General features: G+C 38.9%; 1 protein-coding gene and 1 long non-coding RNA gene across 4 annotated transcripts in view; one reads left to right on the top strand and one right to left on the bottom strand.

The window, feature by feature from the left end:
* The window catches only part of NEK11 (NIMA related kinase 11), a 275,516-nt gene that overhangs the window by 89,048 nt on the left and 161,644 nt on the right, over window positions 1-24,824 (top strand). For 2 of the 3 annotated variants that reach the window (XM_043595417.1, XM_043595420.1), the window contains exons 7-11: window positions 16,782-16,931; window positions 17,069-17,147; window positions 17,571-17,606; window positions 20,156-20,241; window positions 23,294-23,413. In XM_043595417.1, the coding sequence (XP_043451352.1) occupies window positions 16,782-16,931; window positions 17,069-17,147; window positions 17,571-17,606; window positions 20,156-20,241; window positions 23,294-23,413 (471 nt within the window). The remainder of the gene's footprint in view (window positions 1-16,781; window positions 16,932-17,068; window positions 17,148-17,570; window positions 17,607-20,155; window positions 20,242-23,293; window positions 23,414-24,824) is intronic. The other variant, XM_043595419.1, reaches the window with a different exon arrangement.
* LOC122492000 lies at window positions 17,888-23,398 on the bottom strand. The gene is made up of 3 exons (XR_006299507.1): window positions 23,310-23,398; window positions 20,034-20,185; window positions 17,888-18,200 (listed from the first exon to the last, which is right to left on the bottom strand). It is a non-coding gene; the product is annotated as an uncharacterized LOC122492000 (long non-coding RNA).

Genomic DNA, 24,824 nt, shown 5'->3' with positions numbered 1-24,824 from the left:
CAGCTCTTGAAACTGATTTAAACTTTGAATAGTTAGAATTTATTGTTTTGGTAGGAGAAACAAATAAAGGACAATACTATTGGAATAATGGTTCTATAATTAAAAAGAAAAGAAACAGAATATTTCATTGTTGGACTTATCTCTCTTGTGAAAGGCAACCAGATGGCTCTTTAATCTTGTGCCTCTATGTTCTCTGGACAATTTTAGTGGAGGGAATGATGGTGGGCATAGTAGGGGTATCAGAGTGTAATGCGAAGCTCTCAGGATTTTGCTCAGAGATCTGCTCCAAAGGTTGGCTGCTTAAGAGACATGGTAGGAGTCTAGTTCACACTCTAAGTCAGACTTTAGTGATGTTGGGCAGAAATGTCAGACAAGGCTTAGCTACAGGTAGAAGAAAACAAAGAACTGGCACCTGCCTGATCTACCAGAACTAAGAAAGTCTCCTCATAGGAGAGCGTTCCCAAACTGGACAGGGAAAGGGGCCAGGGTGGAGAACGAGTCTGTTTTCTGGTGAAGGATTGAGGAAAGCAAGGCCGACTTGGCAGCAGTGCGTGTAGTGGCTGCAAGTAGCTGGCAGCCAACAGCTCCATCTTGGTGAAGGAAGCTCTGGAGCAAGAGAGCCCATTTCTCTCACCTTCTCATGGTCTGAGAAATTCTTGTGTGGATTTAGAACTAAGCTGTTAGGCAAGGAATGCCTTCCTAGGGAGTGACAACTGGTGTCATTATTTTCACCCAACAGAAGCGAAGTAGGAAAACATTGCAGTCAAGTGCAGTAGATTTGGATATTAATACCTGCTTTCAATGACTAGCATGAAATGACTGATATAAAATCTGGAGATAATATCCAGCCTGGTCAGTTTTACTAAAGTTCATAATACAACCGCAGCAACAGAACCAGAATTGTCTATCGAGTGCTTACTCTGTGATTGACAGTTAATGTGCTAAGCACTTTATCCAAATAAGTGTATTTGTCACTACAAAAAAAAAATCATACAGTTTATAATTTTACAACCTGCTTTTTTTCACTTTGCAAAAGGAAATATTGCTCTGCATTAACAAAATGTATCTACATATCATTTAAATGTTTGCATAGTATTCTATACTTGGATACAATCATTTTTTCAACCAGTAATGTTTATTAAGCATTATTTAATGTTTTCTTTGAAGATTTTATCTTTGTTTTTGTATTTAAACATTTTTAGGGTGCAGTGTATATGGGTGTGGATTTGCATTTATCCTACTTTGAGTCAGTTGAGCCTCTTGGACATATAGATTGATGTATTTCCTCAGATTTGAAAAGATTTCAGCCATTATTTCTTTGTGTATTTTTTCTTCTCTTTTCTCTCTCTCCTTGCCTTCTGGTACTCCCATTTTATGCATATGTTGGTGTGCTTCATGGTCTCCCACACTTCTCTAAGGCTTTATTCATTTTTCTTAATTTTTCTCTGTGTTCTTCAGATTGTATAATATCTGTCTATCTATCTTCAGGTTCATTGATTCTTCTGCTAGTTAAAGTCTACTGTTGAGCCCCTGTAGCGAATTTTTTTCTTTCAGTTATGGTACGTTTCAACTACAGAATTTCTATTTGGTGCTTTTTTTTTAAATATAATTTCTTATCTCTTTACCGATACTCTTCATTTGGTGTCACATTTATATCATACTCTACTTATTTAAACATGGTTTCTTTTAATTCTTTGAACATATTAATGATGTTGATTGGAAGTCTTTGTCTGTTAAATCTGATATCCGAGACCTCTCAGTTAGTTTCTATTTCCTGCTTTCCCTCTCTGTATATGGATATTTTCCTTTGCATATCTCATTATTAGTGAAAACTGAACATTTTAGATAATGCATTGTATCAACTCTGAATATTTATTCTTTGCATTCCTCCCGCCTCTCTGAGGCTTACTATTGTTTGCCTCTCTTTTTTTTTCTAAGTTTATTTGTTTATTTTGAGAGACACAGCATGAGAGTGCATGAGTGGGGGAGGGGCAGAAGGAGAGGGAGAGAGAGAGAATCACCAGCAGGCTCTGTGGTGTCAACATGGAGCCCAACATGGGACTTGATCCCATGAATTGTGAGATCATGGCCTGAGTCAATATCAAGAGTTGTGTGCTCAAGCAACTGAGCCACCCAGGTGCCCTGCTATTGTTTGCTTCCTTATTCACTTAGTGACATACCTGATTATTCTACTGAAACCTATTTCCCTTCCAATGTGAAACCTCTAGTGTCATTCCTCAAAGAGTATAGCCTTGGGCACATGTGCAGTGAGCATTGGGATGACCATGGTTTTAGAAAGGCTCTCCGTCCCTTTCCCTATCTCTCTGTTGAGCTGTTTCTGCTGGTATTACACCCAGTTGTTAGCCTTAACTAATTGCCAACTCATTGCTCTATTATTTTCAACAATGCCTTGAGGTTGCTCTCCAGTCTGTTCCAATTAAATTTGAGCCTCTTTGCAGATGTAGTTTTTGAGGCCAGTCTTTCAGGTTTGAAATTTGGATATTTTTAACTATCTCTTTCCCTGATTTTCTCTGGTGAGAGCTTATTGTGCTCATGAAACTGCCAATCTCCTCTTAATTGCTTGCCACCAAAATCTTCATCATTTCTGAGAGTGGAGTTGAGGCTTAAATTTCCTACACTCTGTTCCAAATAAAATCAGTCCCTTTGGGGAGAGCTTCTGAACCCTCTCTTATTATGGCCTGTCTTAGCCCTAGGCAAAATATCTGAGCACTGCTCAGGAGATGGAGGTAGGGACATGGCCCACTTTTCTTAGAGTGACACTCCAGCTCATGAGCAGGGTACTGGCCAGGGGCAGTAGCCTGTCTTCTTGGCTTGCCTCTTCTGGGGTGGAACCTCTACCCTGTGAGCAAAGGTGATCAGGGCACCCCAGTATTCTCTGCCTGCTGTTCCTGGGGTAGAGCCCCCATTCTACTAGTAGGAACTAGGTAGAGGAAAGGAGTCCTTAATATCTTGGTTACACTTACCTGGCATTTAATCTGTATAACAGAGCTGGGGAGATGAGAAATGTCAGAGGCTTGTTCCTCCTGGAGAGATATCCAAGCCCATGACTGGTTTCTGGAGGAAGGGGGAACCCCATCTTCTCGGCCACACTTGCTCAGAGTGAAATTTTTGTCACATTGAGCTGAGGGAGTGGCTAGGTGCCACAAACTCTTGTTTTTACAGAGACTTAATAGATTTTTTTGAATAAATGTCTCCTCATTTACAGTATGCCCTTAAGACAATTTTCAGTGACATTAAATTGTTGTGGGTTTTTGGTAATTTTCACTAGTTACAGCTGTTTTGCTAAGGAGCAGGTCTGCTGAGCTCCTCATGATGCCACCACTTTGGAACTGTTCTCCCCAAGGCCTTACTGTTGGAATTAAAGATTTTTATTTATCTGTTGCCTCTGTTAAACAGTATTAAAAAATAGACTGGAGCAGGGAGAGGCTGGTGGAACCTAAAGAAGGGAGATAGGCAGGCCTTGTATTAATTTCATATATTCCATACTCCTAATGCTCTGTCCATCTTAAAAGACCCTATGGAAACTACCAGAGATGATTAAAGCAGTTGGAGCACAGCCATTCCATCAAAATGTGAAGCGGTGCAGGCTGTTGCCGTATCCAGCCTTTATGGAGCGGCTGAGTGCGTAACAATCGGCAGTGGAGGAATACTTGAATCATCATTTCCATTGCCAATCCACCTTCTCACCCCAACTTTGAACACTGCCCATGTTCATTTCCCAAACTTTATAGTTTATATGGAATCTGTGATCATGACCCCAAGAGTAGCTAAAGATGCAAAAGAAAAACACATTTCCTTTCATTTTCTCCTCAACCACACTGTGATTTCCCTGGCCTCCTCTCTCCCCTTGCTGTTGCTTCCATCTTCTGTTCTTCCATTGGCCAAATTTTTATGGTGTGGAGGACATAGGACCACCACACAGGAGGAAGAGCAGATGATCTTCTTTCAAACATTGTGCTCAATGATGGAAGAAAGTAATTAAAAAGAGCTGGTATGTACAAGACGAAATTCACCCAAACTTTACTTCTAAATTTTTGTGAGTCTTCCCGCAAACATGATAGTATATTTGGATGATAGGGTGGAAAGAATACATTCACCTTTGCTTTTACATATTCTTTTGAGGGGTGCTTGGATGGATGGCTCAGTCGGTTAAGCGTTTAACTTCGGCTCAGGTCATGATCTCATGGTTCACAAGTTCGAGCCCCACATCAGGCTCTGTGCTGACAGCTCAGAGCCTGGTGCCTGCTTCGGATTCTGTGTCTCCCTCTCTCTCTGCCTCTGCCGCACTCATGTTCTTTCTCTCTCTCAAAAATAAATAAGCATTAAAAAAAAATAAATATTCTTTTGAAAATTCAGTTCCTCAGACACCTTAGCTACATTTCAAGTGCTCAGTGGCCACATGTGGCTACTGGTTATTGTGTACAGAAACATAGAATATTTCTGACATTGCAAAAAATTGTATTGGACAGTCCTGGAATATTCTGCTCCAGACCCTTTGGGGCTTACCCTGGGATTTTCTTGCATTCATGCAGCTTTTGGATTGGGCAGATCCCCTAATACTTTCAGAAGCTATTCTTGAATGGGTCTACTGTGCTTTTCAGTAAGTAATTTGGGGCCATTTTGAAGTTCTTCTGTTATGGGGTCCTTCAATTGCTCCATTGATTCTCTCCGCTTCTTCTCACAAAGATGCTGATACTGTGCAGGTCACATGGTGACTGTGGTTTGTCTCCACTTCCTTGTATTTCTAGGTTTCAAGGGACACCTTGCCACCTAACTTTGTTGAAAATGTTGGTCATTGTTTTGGTTTTGCTATCTAGCTGCTCTGTTTTCCATGTGAATTTAAGGAAGATGCAGAAACTATGCTTCTGATGTAGTTGCCACTTTCCCCCAAATATTCAGAATCAAAATTTAAACAAAATCCCTGGGTGATTTGTATGTGTCTTAAAGCTCAGGGAGAACTAATAGAGGTTCTGGGATATGTTAGGCCCTTATAAAATGGTTGCTATATAATACTGCTTCTGAAGTATTAGTTTAAGGAGTCCAGTGTCTTTCATTTTATTTAGATAAAGTTTATATTGATATTCAACTCCACCTCACTACACATTTTCATTTAGGGTACAACACACTAATGCAAATCCCACTATTCTTTTATTAAATTTATATTACTCTCTATTCAACTGCTTAAATTATGTATACTCTTTCTTTCTTTCTTTCTTTCTTTCTTTCTTTCTTTCTTTCTTTCTTTCTTTCTTTTTAGAGAGAGAGATAGAGAGAGCACAAGTCTGGGGGAGGGGCAGAAAGGGAGGGAGAGAGAGAATCATTTTTTTTAATTTTTTTTTATTTTTTAAAATTTACATCTGTTTAGTTAGCACATGGTGCAACAATAATTTCAGGAGTAGATTCCTTAGTGCCTCTTACCCATTTAGCCCATCCGCCCTCCCACAGCCCCTCCAGTAACCCTCAGTTTGTTCTCCATATTTATGAGTCTCTTATGTTTTGTACCCCTCCCTGTTTTTATATTGTTTTTGTTACCTTTGCCTTATGTTCATCTGTTTTGTCTCTTAAAGTCCTCATATGAGTGAAGTCATATGATTTTTCTCTTTCTCTGACTGACTAATTTCACTTAGCATAATACCCTCCAGTTCCATGCACGTAGTTGCAAATGGCAAGATTTCATTCTTTTTGATTGCCGAGTAATACTCCATTGTATATATATACACCACGTCTTCTTTATCCATTCATCCATCGATGGACATTTGGGCTCTTTCCATACTTTGGCTATTGTTGATAGTGCTGCTATAAACATGGGGGTGCATGTGTCCCTTTGAAACAGCACACCTGTATCCCGTGGATAAATGCCTAGTAGTGCAATTGCTGTGTCTTAGGGTAGTTCTATTTTTAGTTTTTTGAGGACTGAAAATACTGTTTTCCAGAGTGGCTGCACCAATTTGGATTCCCGCCAGCAGGGCAAATGAGATCCTCTTTCTTTGCATCCTCGCCAACATCTGTTGTTGCCTGAGTTGTTAATGTTAGCCATTGTGACAGGTGTAAGGTGGTATCTCCTTGTCGTTTTGATTTGTATTTCCCTGATGATGAATGATGTGGAGCATTTTTTCATGTGTCGGTTGGCCATCTGGATGTCTTCTGTGGAGAAGTGTCTATCCGTGTTTTTGCCCATTTCTTTACTGGATTCTTTGTTTTTTGGGTGTTGAGTTTGATAAGTTCTTTATCGATTTTGGATACTAACCCTTTATCTGATATGTCGTTTGCAAATATCTTCTCCCATTCCGTCGGTTGCCTTTTAGTTTTGCTGATTGTTTCCTTCGCTGTGCAGAAGCTTTTTATTTAGATGAGGTTCCAGTAGTTCATTTTTGCTTTTGTTTCCCTTGCCTCCGGAGACATGTTGAGTAAGAAGTTGCTGCGGCTAAGATCAAAGAGGTTTTTTCCTGCTTTCTCCTCGAGAATTGTGATGGCTTCCTGTTTTACATTGAGGTCTTTCATCCATTTTGAGTTATTTTTGTGTATGGTGTAATAAACTGGTCCAGGTTCATTCTTCTGCATGTCACTGTCCAGTTTTCCCAGCACCACTTGCTGAAAGACTTGTCTTTATTCCTTCCTTTGGATATTCTTTCCTGCTTTGTCAAAGATTAGTTGGCCATACATTTGTGGATCCGTTTCTGGGTTCTCTATTCTGTTCCATTGATCTGAGTGTCTGTTCTTGTGCCAGTACCATAATGTCTTGATTACAACTTTGTAGTACACCTTAAAGTCTGGGATTTTGATGCCTCTCACTTTGGTTTTCTTTTTCAAGATTGCTCTGGCTATTCGGGGTCTTTTCTGGTTCCATAAAAATTTTAGGATTATTTGTTCTAGCTCTGTGAAGAATGCTGGTGTTATTTTGATAAGGATTGCATTGCCTATGTAGATTGCTTTGGATAGTATTGACATTTTAAAAATATTTGTTTTTCCTATCCAGGAGCATGGAATCTTTTTCGATTTCTTTGTGTCTTCTTTAATTTCTTTCATAAGCTTTCTATAGTTTTCAGTGCATAGATTTTTCACTTCTTTGATTAGATTTTTTCCTGGTATTTTATGGGTTTTGGTGCAATGGAAATGAGATCGATTCCTTGATTTTTCTTTCTGTTGCTTCATTGTTGGTGTATAGGAATGCAACCAATTACTGTGCGTTGATTTTATTTCCTGCAACTTTGCTGAATTCATGAATCAATTGTAGCAGTTTTTTGGTGGAATCTTTTGGGTTTTCCATATAGAGTGTCATGTCATTTGTGAAGAGTGAAAGTTTGACCTCCTCCTGGCCGATTTGGATGCCTTTTATTTCTTTGTGTTGTCTGATTGCAGAGGCTAAGACTTCCAAAACTATGTTGAATAACAGTGGCGAGAGAGGACATCCCTGTCTTATTCCTGACCTCAGGGGGAAAGCTCTCAGTTTTTCCCCGTTGAGGATGATATTAGCATTGGGTCGTTCATATATGGCTTTTATGATCTCGAGGTATGCTCTTTCTATCCCTACTTTCTTGAGGGTTTTTATCAAGAAAGGATGCTGTCAATTGCTTTTTCTGCATCTATTGAGAGGATCCTATGGTTGTTGTCCTTTCTATTATTGATGTGATGAAGCATGTTAATTGTTTTGCAGATATTGAACCAGCCCTGCATCCCAGGTATAAATCCCACTTGGTCATGGCGAATAATTTTTTAATGTATTTTTGGATCTGGTTGGCTAATATCTTCTTGAGGATTTTTGTATTCGTGTTCATCAGGGAAATTGGTCTATAGTGCTCCTTTTTAGTGGGGTCTCTGTCTGGTTTTTGAATCAAGGTTATGTTAGCTTCATAGAAAGAGTTTGGAAGTTTTCTTCCATTTCTATTTTTTGGAACAGCTTCAAGAGAATAGGTGTTAACTCTTCCTTAAATGTTTGGTAGAATTCCCCTGGAAAGCCATCTGGCCCTGGACTCTTGTTTTTTGGCAGATTTTTGATTACTAATTCAATTTCCTTACTGGCTATAGGTCTGTTCAAATTTTCTATTTCTTCCTGTTTTAGTTTTGGTAGTCTATATGTTTCTAGGAATTTGTCCATTTCTTCCATATTGCCCATTTTATTGGCATATAATTGCTCATAATATTCTCTTAATATTGTTTTTATTTCTGCTGTGTTGGTTGTGATCTCTCCTCTTTCATTCTTGGTTTTATTTAGTTGGGTCCTTTCCTTTTTCTTCGTGATCAAACTGGCTAGTGGTTTGTCAATTTTGTTGATTCTTTCAAAGAACCAGCTTCTGGTTTCATTGATCTGTTCTGTTTTTTTGGTTTTGATAGCATTAATTTCTGCTCTAATCTTTATTATTTCCTGTCTTCTGCTGGTTTGGGGTTTCATTTGCTGTTCTTTTTCCAGCTCCTTAAGGCATAAGGTTAGGTTGTATATCTGAGATCTTTCTTCCTTCTTTAGGAAGGCCTGGATTGCTATATACTTTCCTCTTATGACCACCTTTGCTGCATCCCAGAGGTTTTGGGTTGTGGTGTTATCATTTTCATTGACTTCCATATACTTTTAATTTCTTCTTTAACTGCTTGGTTAGCCCATTCATTCTTTAGTAGGATGTTCTTCAGTCTCCAAATATTTGTTACCTTTCCAAATTTTTTCTTGTGGTTGATTTTGAGTTTCATAGCATTGTGGTCTGAAAATATGCACAGTATGATCTCAACCTCTTTGTACTTACTTAGGACTGATTTGTGCCCCAGTATATGGTCTATTCTGGAGAACGTTCCATGTGCACTGGAGAAGAATGTATATTCTGCGGTTTCAGGGTGAAATGTTCTGAATATATCTGTTAAGTCCATCTGGTCCAGTGTGTCATTCCAAGCCATTGTTTCCTTGTGGATTTTTTGATTAGATGATATATCCATTGCTGTGAGTGGGGTGTTGAAGTCTCCTAGTATTATGGTATTACTATCGTTGAGTTTCTTTATGTTTGTGATTAATTGATTTATATATTTGGGTGCTTGCACATTTGGTGCCTAAATGTTTACAATTGTTAGGTCTTCTTGGTGGATAGACCCCTTGATTATGATATAATGCCCTTCTGCATCTCTTGATACAGTCCTTTTATTAAAGTCTAGATTGTCTGATATAAGTATGGCTACTCCAGCTTTCTTTTGTTGACCATTAACATGATAGATGGTTATTCGTCCCCTTATTTTCAATCTGAAGGTGTCTTTATGTCTGAAGTGGGTCTCATGTAAACAGCATCTAGATGGGTCTTGTTTTCTTATCCATTCTGTTACCCTATGTCTTTTGATCGGAGCATTGAGTCCATTGACGTTTAGAGTGAGTACTGAAAGATATGAATTTATTGTCCTAATGATGCTTGTAGAGTTGGAGTTTCTGGTGGTGTTCTCTGGTCCTTTCTAATGTTTGTTGCTTTTGGTATTTATATATATATATATATATATTTTTTTTTTTTTCATCTTTTCTCCCCTCAGAGAGTTCCCCTTAAAATTTCCTGCAGGGCTGGTTTAGTGGTCACAAACTCCTTTAAGTTTTGTTTGTCTGGGAAACTTTTTTATCTCTCTTTCTATTTTGAATGACAGCCTTGCTAGATAAAGAATTCTTGGCTGCAGGGGCGCCTGGGTGGCTCAGCTGGTTGAGCGTCCAACTTCGGCTCAGGTCATGATCTCACAGTTCGTGAGTTTGAGCCCCGCGTCAGGCTCTGTGGTGACAGCTCAGAGCCTGGATTCTGTTTCAGATTCTGTGTCCTCCTTTCTCTCTGCCCCTCCCCACCCATGCTCTGTCTCTCTGTCTTAAAAATAAATAAAACATTAAAAAAATTAAAAAAAAAGAATTGTTGCCTGCATATCTTTCTGATTCAGCACACTGAATATATCCTGCCACTCCTTTCTGGCCTTCCAAGTTTCTGTGGATAGGTCTGCTGCAGGAGAGAGAATCTTAAGCAGGCTCCATGCCCAGCATGGAGCTCAGTGTGGGGCTAGACCCCAGGACTGTGAGATCCTGACCTGAGCTGAAATCCAAAGTTGGATGCTCAAATGACTGAGCCACCTAGGTGCCCCTGTGTACCCTTTTCTAGATGGATATCAGGATGATCATCAATTATGTAAAATAAAAATATCTAAAAGATCAGTAAAGCTTCCCCAACCAGAGTCATGCATTGCTATGGTGGGATAGGTTTCTGTTTGCAGAGTCTGGACAGATTTCAAAGGGTAAGTTTAGTTCCTTGAGACAAGACAACGTCTGAGTTTCATTTGCAATTCATTATCAACCTGTGCTCCTGAAATCCTTTGGGTAGTTCTGGTCAAGCTGGACAGATGGTGAGTTTATGGAGTTCAGGTGTAATTTGCTTCACACGCACCTGATCCCAGATTTCCCTTTCACTGCTAAATTTCCTCCTTCAGGGATTTATTTGCTTACTTCTTCACAGTTAGCTATCTTTTGGAGAAAAAAAAAAGGAATACAAATCGTAGAGTTCTAAATAAAATGCACCTTCTTTTTTTCAACTTGCCCTCTACTTTCCCCTTTACTACCTCCTCACTGCCAGATTTAAGACTGGGAGTCAAGTAAGATAAACATATTCAAAAAGGATGGAATTGATGAGTTCAAGATTATAATTATTCCCATTAGAAATGTTTAGCTGGAAATTGGAAAAAAATTAAAACCATAGGTACATAGATGTATAGTTACTAGAATAAAATGTATATATAGTAGATAAATTTTAACTTGTAACAGGATAGCTACGCCTGGGTGGCTCAGTCAGTTGGGCATCTGACTTCGATTCAGGTCATGATCTCGTGGTTTGTGAGTTGAACCCCCACATTGGGCTCTGTGCTGACAGAACAGAGCCTGGAGCCTGCTTTGGAACCTCTCTCTCCCTCTCTCTCTGCCCCTCCCTGCTTGTGGTCTCCCTCTCTCTCTCTCTGTCAAAATGAATAAACTTAAAAAAAAAAACTTGTAACAGGATAATCAAAAATCTTTTGCCCAAAGTGTCCTGGTGGTGTCTGTAATCAGATTATATCTATTGCAGGCAGGTGCACAGGGACCAGGGAAGGTCCCTTTCTACAAGTCACTCTTCCATGTGCTCAAGTGCAAGTAAATCTCACTAGATCAAAATGAGACAAGTGAATGGAAAACAGAATGCCTTTAGTGAAGCTGAGAGGATTTCCAAGAAAGAGAATAGTCTTGTATCAAAATTAATTGATTACTAAGTTAGTCTCTACATCTAATTGTTCTATAGTCTGTTTAGCCAGATAATTCCACAGCTTTTTATAACCCTAGTATATCCATCAAATGTGGCTTTGGTAGAGCTATGTCTCCATAAAAGTAGAGTTTGACTTCATGATCAACTCACTGTACTTAATAGACCACTAACTCCCTTTCCATGAGAAGCAACAGAAAAACAAAAGCCAAACTTGCCTACCTTCCTTTCCTTTTGCTAAAGAGGGTCTTGGGGCGCCTGGGTGGCGCAGTCGGTTAAGCGTCCGACTTCAGCCAGGTCACGATCTCGCGGTCCGTGAGTTCGAGTCCCGCGAGTTCGAGTCCCGCGTCGGGCTCTGGGCTGATGGCTCAGAGCCTGGAGCCTGTTTCTGATTCTGTGTCTCCCTCTCTCTCTGCCCCTCCCCCGTTCATGCTCTATCTCTCTCTGTCCCAAAAATAAATAAACGTTGAAAAAAAAATTAAAAAAAAAAAATAAAATAAATAAAGAGGGTCTCATTGTTTGTATGCCCTATATTTGCCATGGTCTGATGCCCTGCATGGCTTGTCTTAGGCCCTAGGGATCCCTGAAGATGAATTATGGTTCCAGGTAGAACCCAAAGTAAGCTTGGGAAATCAGCCCCTGCCTGAAGGTCTTCAGGCAGGTTTAGCCATGATTTCCAATTCAAAAGAGCCCTTAATGATCAGAAATACAGCATTGAGAGGCAGGATGGCATAGACTTCATGTCTCTAGAGCCAGACAAACTGTGTTGCAATCCCAGTTCCACCAGCTTCTCAATATGGAAACATTAACAATTGACCTAATCTGTGGTTTCCTCATCTGAGGAATGGGAGTGATAATAATAGTTTCTGCTTCATTAGGATTGTTATGAGAATGATTAAATGAGTTAATATATGTAAGGAATATAGAACAGGGCCTAATTTATAGTAAACACTATTAAAATTTCAGCTAGTATTTTTCTTTATTTTATTTTTTTTTAACGTTTATTCATTTTAGAGACAGAGACAGAGGATGAATGGGGGAAGGTCAGAGAGAGAGGGAGACACAGAATGTGAATCAGGCTCCAGGCTCTGAGCTGTCAGCACAGAGCCCGATGCGGGGCTCAAACTCACGGACCGCAAGATCATGACCTGAGCCGAAGTCAGTCGCCCAACCGACTGAGCCACCCAGGCGCCCCTCAGCTAGTATTTTTCTGATTACCATTATTATTGTTACCACTTGTATTATTGATAGAGATAATATAATAGTCTGCTCCCAAGTCAGCTCAAAATGTCCTGTGTCAGAGATTGTTGCTCTCATCCAGCCCTTTCAATCTGTCAGAGCCAGGAGAGATTATCTGGCTTTGTTGTGCTTTTAACCCAAGGCCTGAAGAAGACTCTGAGCCCACAGGAGGAGCTGAATTAAATCCTCAGAAGAGTATGTGGGTGCTGAGTGATTGACAGCCTTCTACACTTAGACCTGTGAGTTTCATTCCTTTTTTTCAGTGTTAAAATTACTACATGTACATTAGATTACATAGCAGAGTGTATGTAGTTAGCGTAAATTTTTTAGAAAACATTTTTAAGATATATTGAATGAGAACAATACCAATACCAAACAAGCTGATCTAATATGGCACCTTTCTGGGCAAATTACTTCCTTTCTCTGAGTTTTGGTTTTCTCACTGATACAATGAGAGTTTAGAATTAGCAAATCTTGGTAGACCTGTAGGTCTACTATTTTAAACAGTCTCAAGGTTCAAATTAGACTCTTCTTTGGGGAAAATAAGCCAGCATATTGGCGCAGAGTTTATAACACACAAATATTTTACACATATCCACCCAAATAAAAGTATTTGATTTGATTTGATGATTATATTTTACTAGTAATGTGTAGCCTTCCCCTCTCTTTTTGTTAAGAAAACTTTTCTCATAGTGTAACAAGTACTGACTTGATATTGTCTTTCTCATTTTCACCAATTCTTACGGTGAAAGTGTGTAGTGGTGCTGCACTGTGGTTTTAATTTGCATTTTCTCTGATGACTGATAATGTCAAACATCTCATGATTTGGGGCCATTTAATGTCTCTTCAAGTCTTTTGTCCATTTTTCCATTGGATTCTCTCCTTTTTCTTATTGATTGGTAGGAGTTGTAATTAATAAATTAATGAACTTTAACCAGTTCTGGATACCAGTCTTTGATGAATATTTGAGCTGCAATGTCTTATCCTACTCTTTTTCTTCCTTTTCACTCTCTTAGTGGTGTCTTTTCATGAATAGAAGTTCCTAATTATAATGGAGTCCATTTTATCAGTCCATAACATTACTGCCAGTGTTTTTTTATGTTTTGTTTAGGAAGTCTTTGCCTACCCCAAGACCAGGAAGGTATTCTCCTGTTTTATTTTAAAAGCTTTATGATCTTATTTTTCATAGTAAAAATTGGTGATTTTTGTGCATGTGTCTGGTGTGAGATAGTAGTCCACATATATTACTTTCCACATGTGTATTCAGTTGGCCCAGCATAATTTGTTAAAAGGATCATTTTTTTTTCTTTACCATAGTGTAGTTTGTCTTTGCATTAGTCAGGTGACTGAATTTGTGTGGATCTGTTTTTGAGCCCTCTGTTTCATTCCATGGTCTATTTTTTCTTCTTTGCTAATATCACATTTTCATAAGTAATGTAACTTTATAATGAATCTTGGTATTTGATAATATAAGACCTCCAATGTACCATGTCTATCTTTGTCCCTTTGCATTTCCATGTAAGTTTTAGAATCAGTTTGTCAATTCCCACAAAAAGTCTGCTAGGATTTTGATTGATATTGCATTGAGTCTATAGGTCATTCTGGGAAAAATCGACATCTTCATTATTTTGACTTCTCCAAACCACACATGTGGATCTCTCCCCCTCCACCCTGCCCCCCTCCTTTTTTAGGTTCTTTAATTTCTCTTAGCAATGTATTGTGGTTTACAGTGTAGGGTGTATATCTTTCATTGGATTTATTCCTAGGTATTTGACACTGTATGATGTTAATGTAAATGGCATTATGCATTTCATTTTTTTTAATTTTTTTTTATTTTTTTTTAATTTTTTTTCAACATTTATTTATTTTTGGGACAGAGAGAGACAGAGCATGAACGGGGGAGGGGCAGAGAGAGAGGGAGACACAGAATCGGAAACAGGCTCCAGGCTCCAAGCCATCAGCCCAGAGCCTGACGCGGGGCTTGAACTCACGGACCGCGAGATCATGACCTGGCTGAAGTCGGACGCTTAACCGACTGCGCCACCCAGGCACCCCTGCATTTCATTTTTTAAATGTTTGTCACAGGCTTATTGAAATGACCTTTTACATACATAACCATGTTGACATGCTAATGACAGTTTAATATATTTTTCTAATCTTTATATATATAATTTTTACTGTCTGATAGTCTTTTTAATTGAAACTATACATTTACATTTAACATAATTACTGTATATTTGTATTTTTATTTGTCATTTTATACACACACACACACACACTTTCATTTAACTTTTTCTGGCCTTATTGTTCTGAATAGCACTTTCATTACAATATTGAATAGAAGTAGTGATAGTAGGCATACTTATCTTGTTCTCAATGTCAAAATAAAAGCATAAACTTTCAATATGTATTTATATATACATATCACATCTTCTTTAGCTATTCATCAGTCCATGGATACTTGAGCCCTCTCTATAGTTTGACTATTGTTGACAATGCTGCTCTAAGTATTCGGGTGCAAGTACCCCTTCAAATATGCAATTTTGTATCCTTTGGGTAAATACCTAGTAGTACAATTGCTGTATCATAGGATAGTTCTTTTTTTAACTTTTCTGGGGAGGCTCCATGTTGTTTTCTAGACTGGCTACACCAGTTTGCATTCACACCAGCAGTGCAAGAGGGTTCCCCTTTCTCTGCATCCTCACCAACACCTGTTGTTTCTTGTGTTGTCAGTTTTAGCCATTCTGACAGGTGTGACCCTCCCTGCATTCCTTGTTTCTTCCTGGAATCATTTTTCTTCAAGTTGAAGAATTCCATTTTGGGATTGTTTTTAGTGCTGTCCTGCTGGCAACGAATTGTCTTAATTTTTGATTGTCTAAAAATGTCTTTATTTCACATTTATTGAAGGAAAATTTTCCTAGTATAGAAACCTAAATATGTGCTACATTATTCAATAGTCTTATGGATGGGTACAAAATTAATTTTCATAATTTATAATATTTACATTGATCTTGGTGTTCTAGTCACTATCATGGGTTTTCTCCTAACATCCTCCTTCTTTCTGGCGTTCTGTAATAAAAATAGTCTAGAATGTGGAAGGGAAAATACCTTATGAATTTGATCAAGCCGTTTAACTTCTGAGAGCCAGGTTGCATGGGAAAAATATAGTGGCTGTACGTCACTATGAAGTTATGAGATTCTGTTTAGTTATATCTGGAAGTTGCTTTGTAATATATGTAAAGTACCAATTAGATAGAAATGTTTAGTGTTACTGTTATGTACTGAAACAGAAACATCTCATTGTATTCAGTATATTCAAGATTCTCTTATTAGTGAACATTTTTATGATACCCACAAAATGGTTAAAATGATAGTATTCATGTATATATTTATTTATACAGACACTACCTTTTATAAGAAAGTGGGACAGTGTTTAAAGTTACATAAAACACAACTTACACAAGGTTGGTTGTAAGTTTATTCCTGATTTTTCAAGCAACTAACATGAAAAGGGAGACCTGGCTAGTTACATAATCCAAAATACTCATGAGATTAAAAATAATCCATTAATTTAGGAGAAGTACAGTTCTTTCTTAATATTAAGTTCAGGCAAGATTTCCCCCTTTTCTTAATGATGCAGAGTTATTTAAAAGATTATCCTGCTGGTTTAGAGGTTACTGATTTGCATGGTTAATCCTATCAGTGTCAGACTGATCTAGAATTTTAATACTCTTATTTCATACCCTCAAAGGGAGAATTATATACATTTTAATGTGAGCTACAAGTAGCTGCTTTTCCACCCTACTTGTAAATGGATTCTATTCAGAAAACTAATAAAGAATGCCAGCTTCCTTTTCAAAATGCTTGGATACACATTTGAGGGAAGTTTAGGCTGATAAATTAAAATTTTATTTTGCATATAATTAACAAAACTGCCTTAGAAAGATATTTAGCTGTATTTTATTGTTCCTTCATAGAGTTTCTTTACTACATTGATCAAATGTTTATTTACCCTACTGTGTGCAGACATAGTAGGTTTGTTTGTTTTCCTCTGACAAAAAGTGGTCATTCAGACTTACATTTTGTAAGGTTTTTTTTTTTTTCACTTTACCCTCTTCATTTATTAAACATGTGTTTAAATGGAAAAGAAATATAGTACTGAAGCTTTTAAACAAACAAAAATATCAAAGGATATGTTAGTGTCTCACAACCAATGCCCTGATACATCCAAGGTTTTATATGGTGATCAAATTTAAAATAGGGCATTTGTTCCTTATTTAATTTCTTTGACTTTGTCTTTAGGTCTCTGGCATGCATTTTATATGAGATGTGCTGCATGAACCATGCGTTCACTGGCTCCAATTTCTTGTCCATTGTTTTAAAAATTGTTGAAGGTGACACGCCTTCTCTCCCCCAGAGATACCCAAGAGAACTGAATACCATCATGGAACGGTATGGAAATAAATATGTTGCCACAAAAACAATTTTAAATTGTACTTATATTTTAGTTCATTTGAAAAATAATTTTCTTTTTCTTTTCTTTTTTTCTTTTTCTTTTCTTAAAATAATTTTCTTTTTAAACATTACAGCATGTTGAACAAGAGTCCTTCATTGAGACCATCTGCTATAGAAATTTTAAAAATCCCTTACATTGATGAACAACTACAGGTATTTAAAATGGAAGGGATACTGGGAAACATGTATTAGCATTTATATACATTCTAGAACTTGAAGATATGCTGTGAGAATAAGATGCATCAAGAATCAGTGAGAAAGGAGAAATAAGATTTTTTTTTAAGCTGAGGGAAATTATTAGTCAGACAATCTCTTTGGAAAAGAAGGTGTGTGAACTCCACAGTTACATGGAGCCCCAGATATGAGAAGTTAGGATTGTCATTTTTGGCCCAAACTCAACATTGACCCATAGAGCTCTTGGTTTACTTTGCAAATATATTTCTGCTAAGGCAAGAATGGGCTACTAATACTATTAAAATCTGGGGTTTTCACTGAGTCTTTGTTATTCCACTCCTTTGTTGTGGGTCTTAATAATCCATTTTATTGATCAGGTGAATTTATTTTGTTTTCCTGTAGATTAGAAATTTTGATGCAGAGAATCTACCTCTGGCGGTAAGAAAAAAGCAAACAGTACCCTATTGGAGATTTTTTTTTTTGTTCTTGGTTTTTTTTTTTTTTTAATTTTTTTTTCAACATTTATTTATTTTTGGGACAGAGAGAGACAGAGCATGAACGGGGGAGGGGCAGAGAGAGAGGGAGACACAGAATCGGAAACAGGCTCCAGGCTCCAAGCCATCAGCCCAGAGCCTGACGCGGGGCTCGAACTCCCGGACCGCGAGATTGTGACCTGGCTGAAGTCGGACGCTTAACCGACTGCGCCACCCAGGCGCCCCTGTTCTTGTTTTTTAAATTAGGCTTTTGTGAGTGCCTCAGGCAAATTTCCTTTAATTTTATGACTAATTTTAAGTGGACCCACAAACAGTCATTCACCTTCAAAAATAGGCACACCTTTTCGTCCACGTCCAGTTTCTACGTTGGCAGGAAACAAGGATGCTGACTTGATGTGCACCCATCAGTTGTGTGCTGGTCGCAGTGCTGATGCTGGAGGTGCTGAAAGGAAGGCCTATGGCTCCCGTCTTTTGCAATTTGATTGCTGGGAAGAGAACCCAGTACCCAAGAAAAAGTAATCATACATTATCAGGAACACTAGGAAGAAAGCACACAGGATGCTGTAAAGTAAGGGAAGGGGATGGCTTTTGTGGTCAAAGAAAGACTTTGTGGTCAAATAAAGTTACATTTCTCTACCAGTGAGATGGTGAGAAACACCAAGACATGTAAAGAGCCTGAGAGAATGTTGGAATCACAGGGAATTAGCTGGGACAGAGCCCAGAGTCAGATTATGTTTCTAAAGGGAGACATGGAGGGGAGGGTTCTTATGCAACAATGTGCTCTCTACAGAAGCCCCTGAGGAAAAGTGGGGTGAGCAGGACAGGGGACGGAAGGGAGGTAGAAGTTCCCAGGGACTTTTGGCTTTTGCTATGTATAACTTTCCCTATGCAAAGCCAGTTCCATTAGCCTAAGGGCAGGCCGCTGAAAAAGAGGCACAGGTACTAACTGTTGGGATCAAAACCACCCTGATGGGGCTGTGAGCATACCAAAAAAAAAAAAAGTTGAAAGGAATCCAAGGGGATCTGCTGGGACTAGCATGAGGTGAGTAAGGCATTTGCCCTTGGACAAAATTAAAGAGACCATCAAAAACTCAGTAATCAGGATAAATAACATTTGATTGCAGTGTTTAAAAAATCCAAATTAGGGGCGCCTGAGTGGCTCAATTGGTTGGGCATTCGACTCTCAATTTCAGCTCAGGTTATGATCCCAGGGTCATGGGATCAAGCCCTGCGTTGGGCCCTGTGTTGACAGCATGGAGCCTACTTGGGATTCTCTCTCTCTCTCTCTCTCTCTCTGCCCCACTCCCACCCCTCTCAAAATAAAAAAACAAACATTTTGTAAAAAATCCAAATCAATGGGGCGCCTGGATGGCTCAGCTCATTGAGCATTCAACTTTGGCTTAGGTCATGATCTCACATTTCCTAGGTTTGAGCCCCCCATCTGTGCTAACAGCTCAGAGCCTGGAGCCTGCTTTTGATTGTGTGTCCCTCTCTCTCTCTCTGCCCCTCCCCCACTCACACTCTGTCTCTCTCTCAAAAAATGAATAAACATTTTAAAAATTCTGAAAGTCCATGGTAACAAAATACCAAAAATTCAAAGACGGGATCCAACAGGGCTGGGATTAGGGTGATGCAAATGAGGTAGTCTGGTGCATGTTCAGGGTTGGGTCCTGTCTTTATAAATTTTTATTTATTTTATTTTCTTAATTCTAGTATAATTAACATAAAGTTAACAGTTATATTAGCTTCAGGTGTACAATACGGTGATTCACCAGTTCTGTATGTACGTTATTCAGTGCTCATTGCACAGTAAGTGTACTCTTAATCCTCGTCACGTTTCCCCATCCCCCACCCCCCTGGCAACCAGCATTTCTCTATAGTTAAAGGTCTGTTTGTTTGTCTCTTTTTTCCTTTGTTTTGTTTCTTAAATTCCACATAAGAATGAAATCACATGATATTTTTCTCTGACTTACTTTACTTAGCATTATACCTCTAGATCCATCCATGTTGCAAATGGCAAGATCTAAACATTTGATATTGTATTCTCCATGGCTTTTTGCATTAATTTTGATTTTTTATAATATTGCCTTAAAATATGACTTGGTTACTGAGTCTTTTGGTGCCCCTTCAGTTTTGCACCTGCAGTGAGTGCCTCATTCTGTCCCACCCTAGTCTTGGCCCCAGGAGTGGGGACACGGACCCAAGGCCGGGGAGAGCCTGTGTGTTCATGGAGCTGATGGGAGGCCTGCCCGTGGTGGGTAGCAGGGAGTGAGAGAGCAGGCAGTGCAAGATGAACTTGGAGAGACAAGCATAAGCTGCGTAAGCTACCATGCAATTTTTTGTAACCCTTTATAGAAGGAAAAATAGTTACCAGTGGGTTTTATTTTCAAGCTCCCAGGCATGGTCATTAATACTGCACATCAGAAAAGACCCCTGGTAGTTTTATGCCCTTTCATCCCTGAAGAGGAGTATTTAAGGTGTTCTCTATTTTAGCACCTGATGTGTAGATATTCGGAGATGACTCTGGAAGACAAGAATTTGAATTGTCAGGAGGAGGCTGCTCAGATAATTAATGCCATGTAAGTAATTGCTTTGTTTTTAAAAAGCCCATTGAGCATAAATGTTAAATGCATTTGTCTTTAAAAATCTATTAGTGCTAAGCTGACTGCTTGGAGTTTCCTAGAATTCACTTAAGTCTTGCCAAGAAATTAAGGAGCTTCAGTATCTTGGCGTTCCAAAGCCCCTTTGCCCCAGGTGGTAGCAAATTGAATTATAAAAGTTTTAAACCACTGCACAGCTTACAGATCTGCAGGGTAGCTCTGCAGTTGCCTTGTAAGTATATAGAGAAATTAATATCTCAAACATTTAGTGATATTTATGCTAATGAACCTTCTATATTAAGCATAAATGGTTTTCACATCTTGTTTGTTTAACAGGAACTGGCAGAGTATCTATTGAGAAGACAACATTGTAAAGTCCTAGGACAATTGAAAATAAGCCAAAATTTATTTCTTCAGATACACATATAACTAGAGAATGTGTTTCTCACAAACGTAATTATTACTATTTTTTGAAAGTTCATTTATAAATATAGAGATATATAACTATGAAGAGAGCACAAGTCGGGGAGGGGCAGATAGAGAGAGAGCGAGAGAATACCAAGCAGGTTCTGTGCTGCCAGTGCAGAGCCCAATGCAGGGTTTAATCCTATGAACTGTGAGATCATGTCCTGAGCTGAAACCAAGAGTCAGACGCTCAACTGATTGAACACCCAGATGCCCCAACAAGCATAATTATTTCTTAAAAAAAATTTGTTTAATGTTTGTATGTATTTTTGAGAGGGAGAAAGACAGAGTGTGAGCAGGGAAGGGGCAGAGAGAGAGAGGGAGTCACAGAATCTGAAGCAGGCTCCAGTCTCTGGGCACAGAGCCCGATGTGGGGTTTGAACTCACGAGCCATGAAATCGTGACCTGAGCCGAAGTCAGACACTTAACCTACTGGGCCACCCAGGCGCCCCCATAATTATTTAACTTCTCTCTCCTACCTCATTCAAAATTTCTGTGCTATACCATACAAGAGCGTAGAATACTAGGTTACTTCTGAACAGCCATGTATCGCCCTTCAGGCTGTGGACTGCACAACTCCACGGAGCACCACTTATAAAGACCAAATCTACAGTTTTGCTGAAGGAACTCTCTATTTAATTTTTAATGACCCTGTGCAAAGGTAGAGATGTGCAAGGCTGTAGGTGGGAACAGTAGCCCTCATTAGCCTAATCTTCAAGGCCAAATAACACAGATATGTTACTCTACCCCTTAGTCCAGTGGTTTTCAACTGCACTGTTTTCCAGTTTCACATTCAAACTGAAGAAACTGGTTCATCAAAGTATTTGTTTAATGCATGATTTCCAGTTAAAATACCCTGTACCTCAGGGGCTAACTAGGGGAAACCTACTTTCCTTGAGTTGCTAATTATTCTTTCCCGAATGCCTGGATTCTTATTTTATTTTATTTTATTTTATTTTATTTTGTTTTATTTTATTTTATTTTAAACTAGAGATGTGAGAGTAGTAGGTATTTTTTAAATACTAAACTAATTTTGGCTATTATTTTGCACTGCATTGTGAGATAGTTTACCTGATGGCACTTACAATTAAAGTATGCTGGAATCCAATTGTTTGGGTGGTCTTTCTCATCATAAAATATGATTTCAAGTTGTCACTTTTTTCACTATGTATGACTATGTTTTAGGGATCTCTATTTGATCTTACAAAATAAAGGATGTATATTCCAGAAAATTTTGTGTCTTCTAGAGGCTCCAACTGTATTCCAGAGGGATAAGAGCTATCTACAAGTAGCCATTATAATTACACAAAATATTCCAAAATAATTAGAATCATTACAAAATAATAAAGACTAGAGTGGGAATAAATGAAATAGAGGAGACTTCTCTAGTGTTTTTTAAGGAGGGAGTTGAATACAAAAGCCATTCTGCAGTATCAGGCCCTGACCAAGTCAGGCACAGAAACAAAGGTCATTGAGAATATGGTTGCAGATCTTTCAATACATGAGTAATGTAAGCACATTTCTTTACCTGAAGAAAGAGGCTCTTAGATAATAATATTGACTAATATTTTTGGGGGTGTTTGGCTTTGTTATAAGCACTTTACATGAGTCAACTCATTGAAACTCACAAGAACCCTATGACTTAAGTGTCATTATTATTATTATTAATGATCATAGAGAGGTTAAGTAACTTTAATTGTAAGCGCCATCAGGTAAACTATTTCACAGTTGCAGTACAAAGTAATAGCCAAGATTAGTCTAGTGCTTTAAAAATATCCACTACTGTCACATCTCTAACTTAATATAAAATAAAATAAGAATCCAGGCATTCGGGAAAGAATAATTAGCAACTCAAGGAAACTAGGTTATAGGAACATGCCTAAAACATTACCCCCTGAGGGCCTATACATGTAACCTGGGCACTATATTTGAACCCAGAGACTGTTATTAATCTGTGTGATAACCACTGTGCCATGCTTACCTACTGTATGAAGCATAGAATTTACAACATAGTCAACAAAATGTAGCTACTAAAATACTACCATATGGGGCCTTTTATGTGTCACATACTGTATATACGTTACCTCATATAGTACTCACCATAGCCTGTGCTTTACAGATGAGAAAACTGAAGTTTAGTAACTTGCCTAAGGCTACAGAGCTGATGTGTGGTAGAGATGGGGTTCAAACCCTGCCTAATTCCAAAGTATATCCTATGCACATGGTTTATGCACATGAATTAGTCTGCCAGTCCATTTATTCCTTGATGGCCAAGATCCTAATTTGATCCTTACATTATAAAAAGCAGTCATAGGCAATGAAATGAGCAGAAATTTGTTAAATATGTAATTTGCTTTTAAAGAAAAGTCTAATTTGAAAAATATTGCCAATTAACCACAGTCCTGGTTGGCTCATTACCTACCCTGAGTTTATTAGTTTTTGCCTGGCCTGTCTCCAGATGCTTCCCCCTTCTCGGTAATGTAATGATACTTATGTAAAATATTTGTTTAATTTTTCTGAGCGTGTTTGGGATGAGCTGCATGTGGGGGATCTTTATTATTCATAGGCAAAAAAAGATCCACCTGCAGACTCTGCGGGCGCTGTCTGAAGTGCAGAAAATGACACCAAGAGAAAGGATGCGGCTGAGGAAGCTCCAGGCAGCTGATGAGAAGGCCAGGAAGCTGAAGTAAGTTGCCTTTCCTTAGGGTACCTTGGGCTCTGGCCACTTCACAGGACTCCAAAGGAATTTACTAAAGAAAAGCAAAAGCAAAAACAAGAAATCAAAATGCATATACGCATTTATATTTGTTTCATCACTTACTCGTCCCCTCAAAAGACGGTTATTTCAGCCATAGGTGGTTATTGGATGCCAGCCACCATTAATGTCAGGCTTTCAGTCTTGGGTGCAAAGAAAGATTGACTATCAGGGAGGTAATTAGTGATGAAAATATAGAGTCAGCCTACAAATGAAGCCTCATTGTTGCTGAGACCTCTTTTTTTTTATTAAAAAAATTTTTTTTAATGTTTATTCATTTTTGAGAGACAGAGACAGAGCATATGCAGGGAAGGGGCAGAGAGAGAGGGGGACACAGAATCTGAATCAGGCCCCAGGCTTCGAGCTGTCAGCACAGAGCCCGACGCGGGGCTCAAACTCACAAACGGCGAGATCACGACCTGAGCTGAAGTCGGACACTCAACCGACTGAGCCACCCAGGCGCCCCTGACACCTCTTGTACATATGCCAGCGAGAGAGTGAAGAGGGTGGCTTCACTATCTTGTCCTCACTCCCCAGATGTTTGCTGTACTCCCTCTGCCAGGAGACCTAGCTGGTCTATAGGGAGAAGAATGTCCCAGCAGGAAATTGTTGGCTTTAGGAAGCAGATTGGAAGCAGCTCTGTTCTGCCAAGTGAAACCCTTTGAAAAGTCAATGCTCAAGGCAGGCTGCTGGTGGACAGTATCACTAGGAATTAAAGTATTTGCGTGAAAAGGGAAAATTCCAAAGAGACCTAGACTCCCGATTCCTGAAAGACAGATTTTTCAGTTGGTAGATTATCCAGTTTCCTCATTTTTCTTCTTTGTTCCTCTGCCAACTTTTTAGTAGTTTAGAAGCCCCAACTAACAACTAGAGAGACAGAAAAGACCTGAAAGTCAAATCTGTTCATTTTGTGACCTTGGTAGCATATCTGAAAGAGGATTTAGAGGTATTCTCGCACTTGCAGTGCGTATCATGAGGAACCAAGGAAGAATCGGTGAGACTACTTCTTTTCCCTTAACACACGCTTTCTGTAATCAGTGTGGAAAGGTATTTCTGTCAGAGTGCATCAGGGGTAGTCGTGTGCTGGTAAATGTTTAACAACCACCTCTGGGGTTGTGGGCAGGGGGTGTAAATACTCCCATGATGGCCAATCTCAAGCCACCGGTATGATATCATCGAATGTTCAGTTGGAAGATATGGACACAATCTGCTCTTGGGAACCTAGTGCAAGCTGGTTTCTGCAAACCACGGCACCACTGAGTATGGGTTTTACTGAGAAAATATATTTACATAAATCCCTTGAGCCACTGTCACAGTCCCAGGCCTATTTCTAACTCTTCGG

The sequence above is a fragment of the Prionailurus bengalensis genome, chromosome C2, assembly GCF_016509475.1.
Source record: "Prionailurus bengalensis isolate Pbe53 chromosome C2, Fcat_Pben_1.1_paternal_pri, whole genome shotgun sequence".
Taxonomy (NCBI): domain Eukaryota; kingdom Metazoa; phylum Chordata; class Mammalia; order Carnivora; family Felidae; genus Prionailurus; species Prionailurus bengalensis.
The sequence above is the reverse complement of the archived record's forward strand: the minus strand, read 5'-3'. Positions and strand labels throughout refer to the sequence as shown.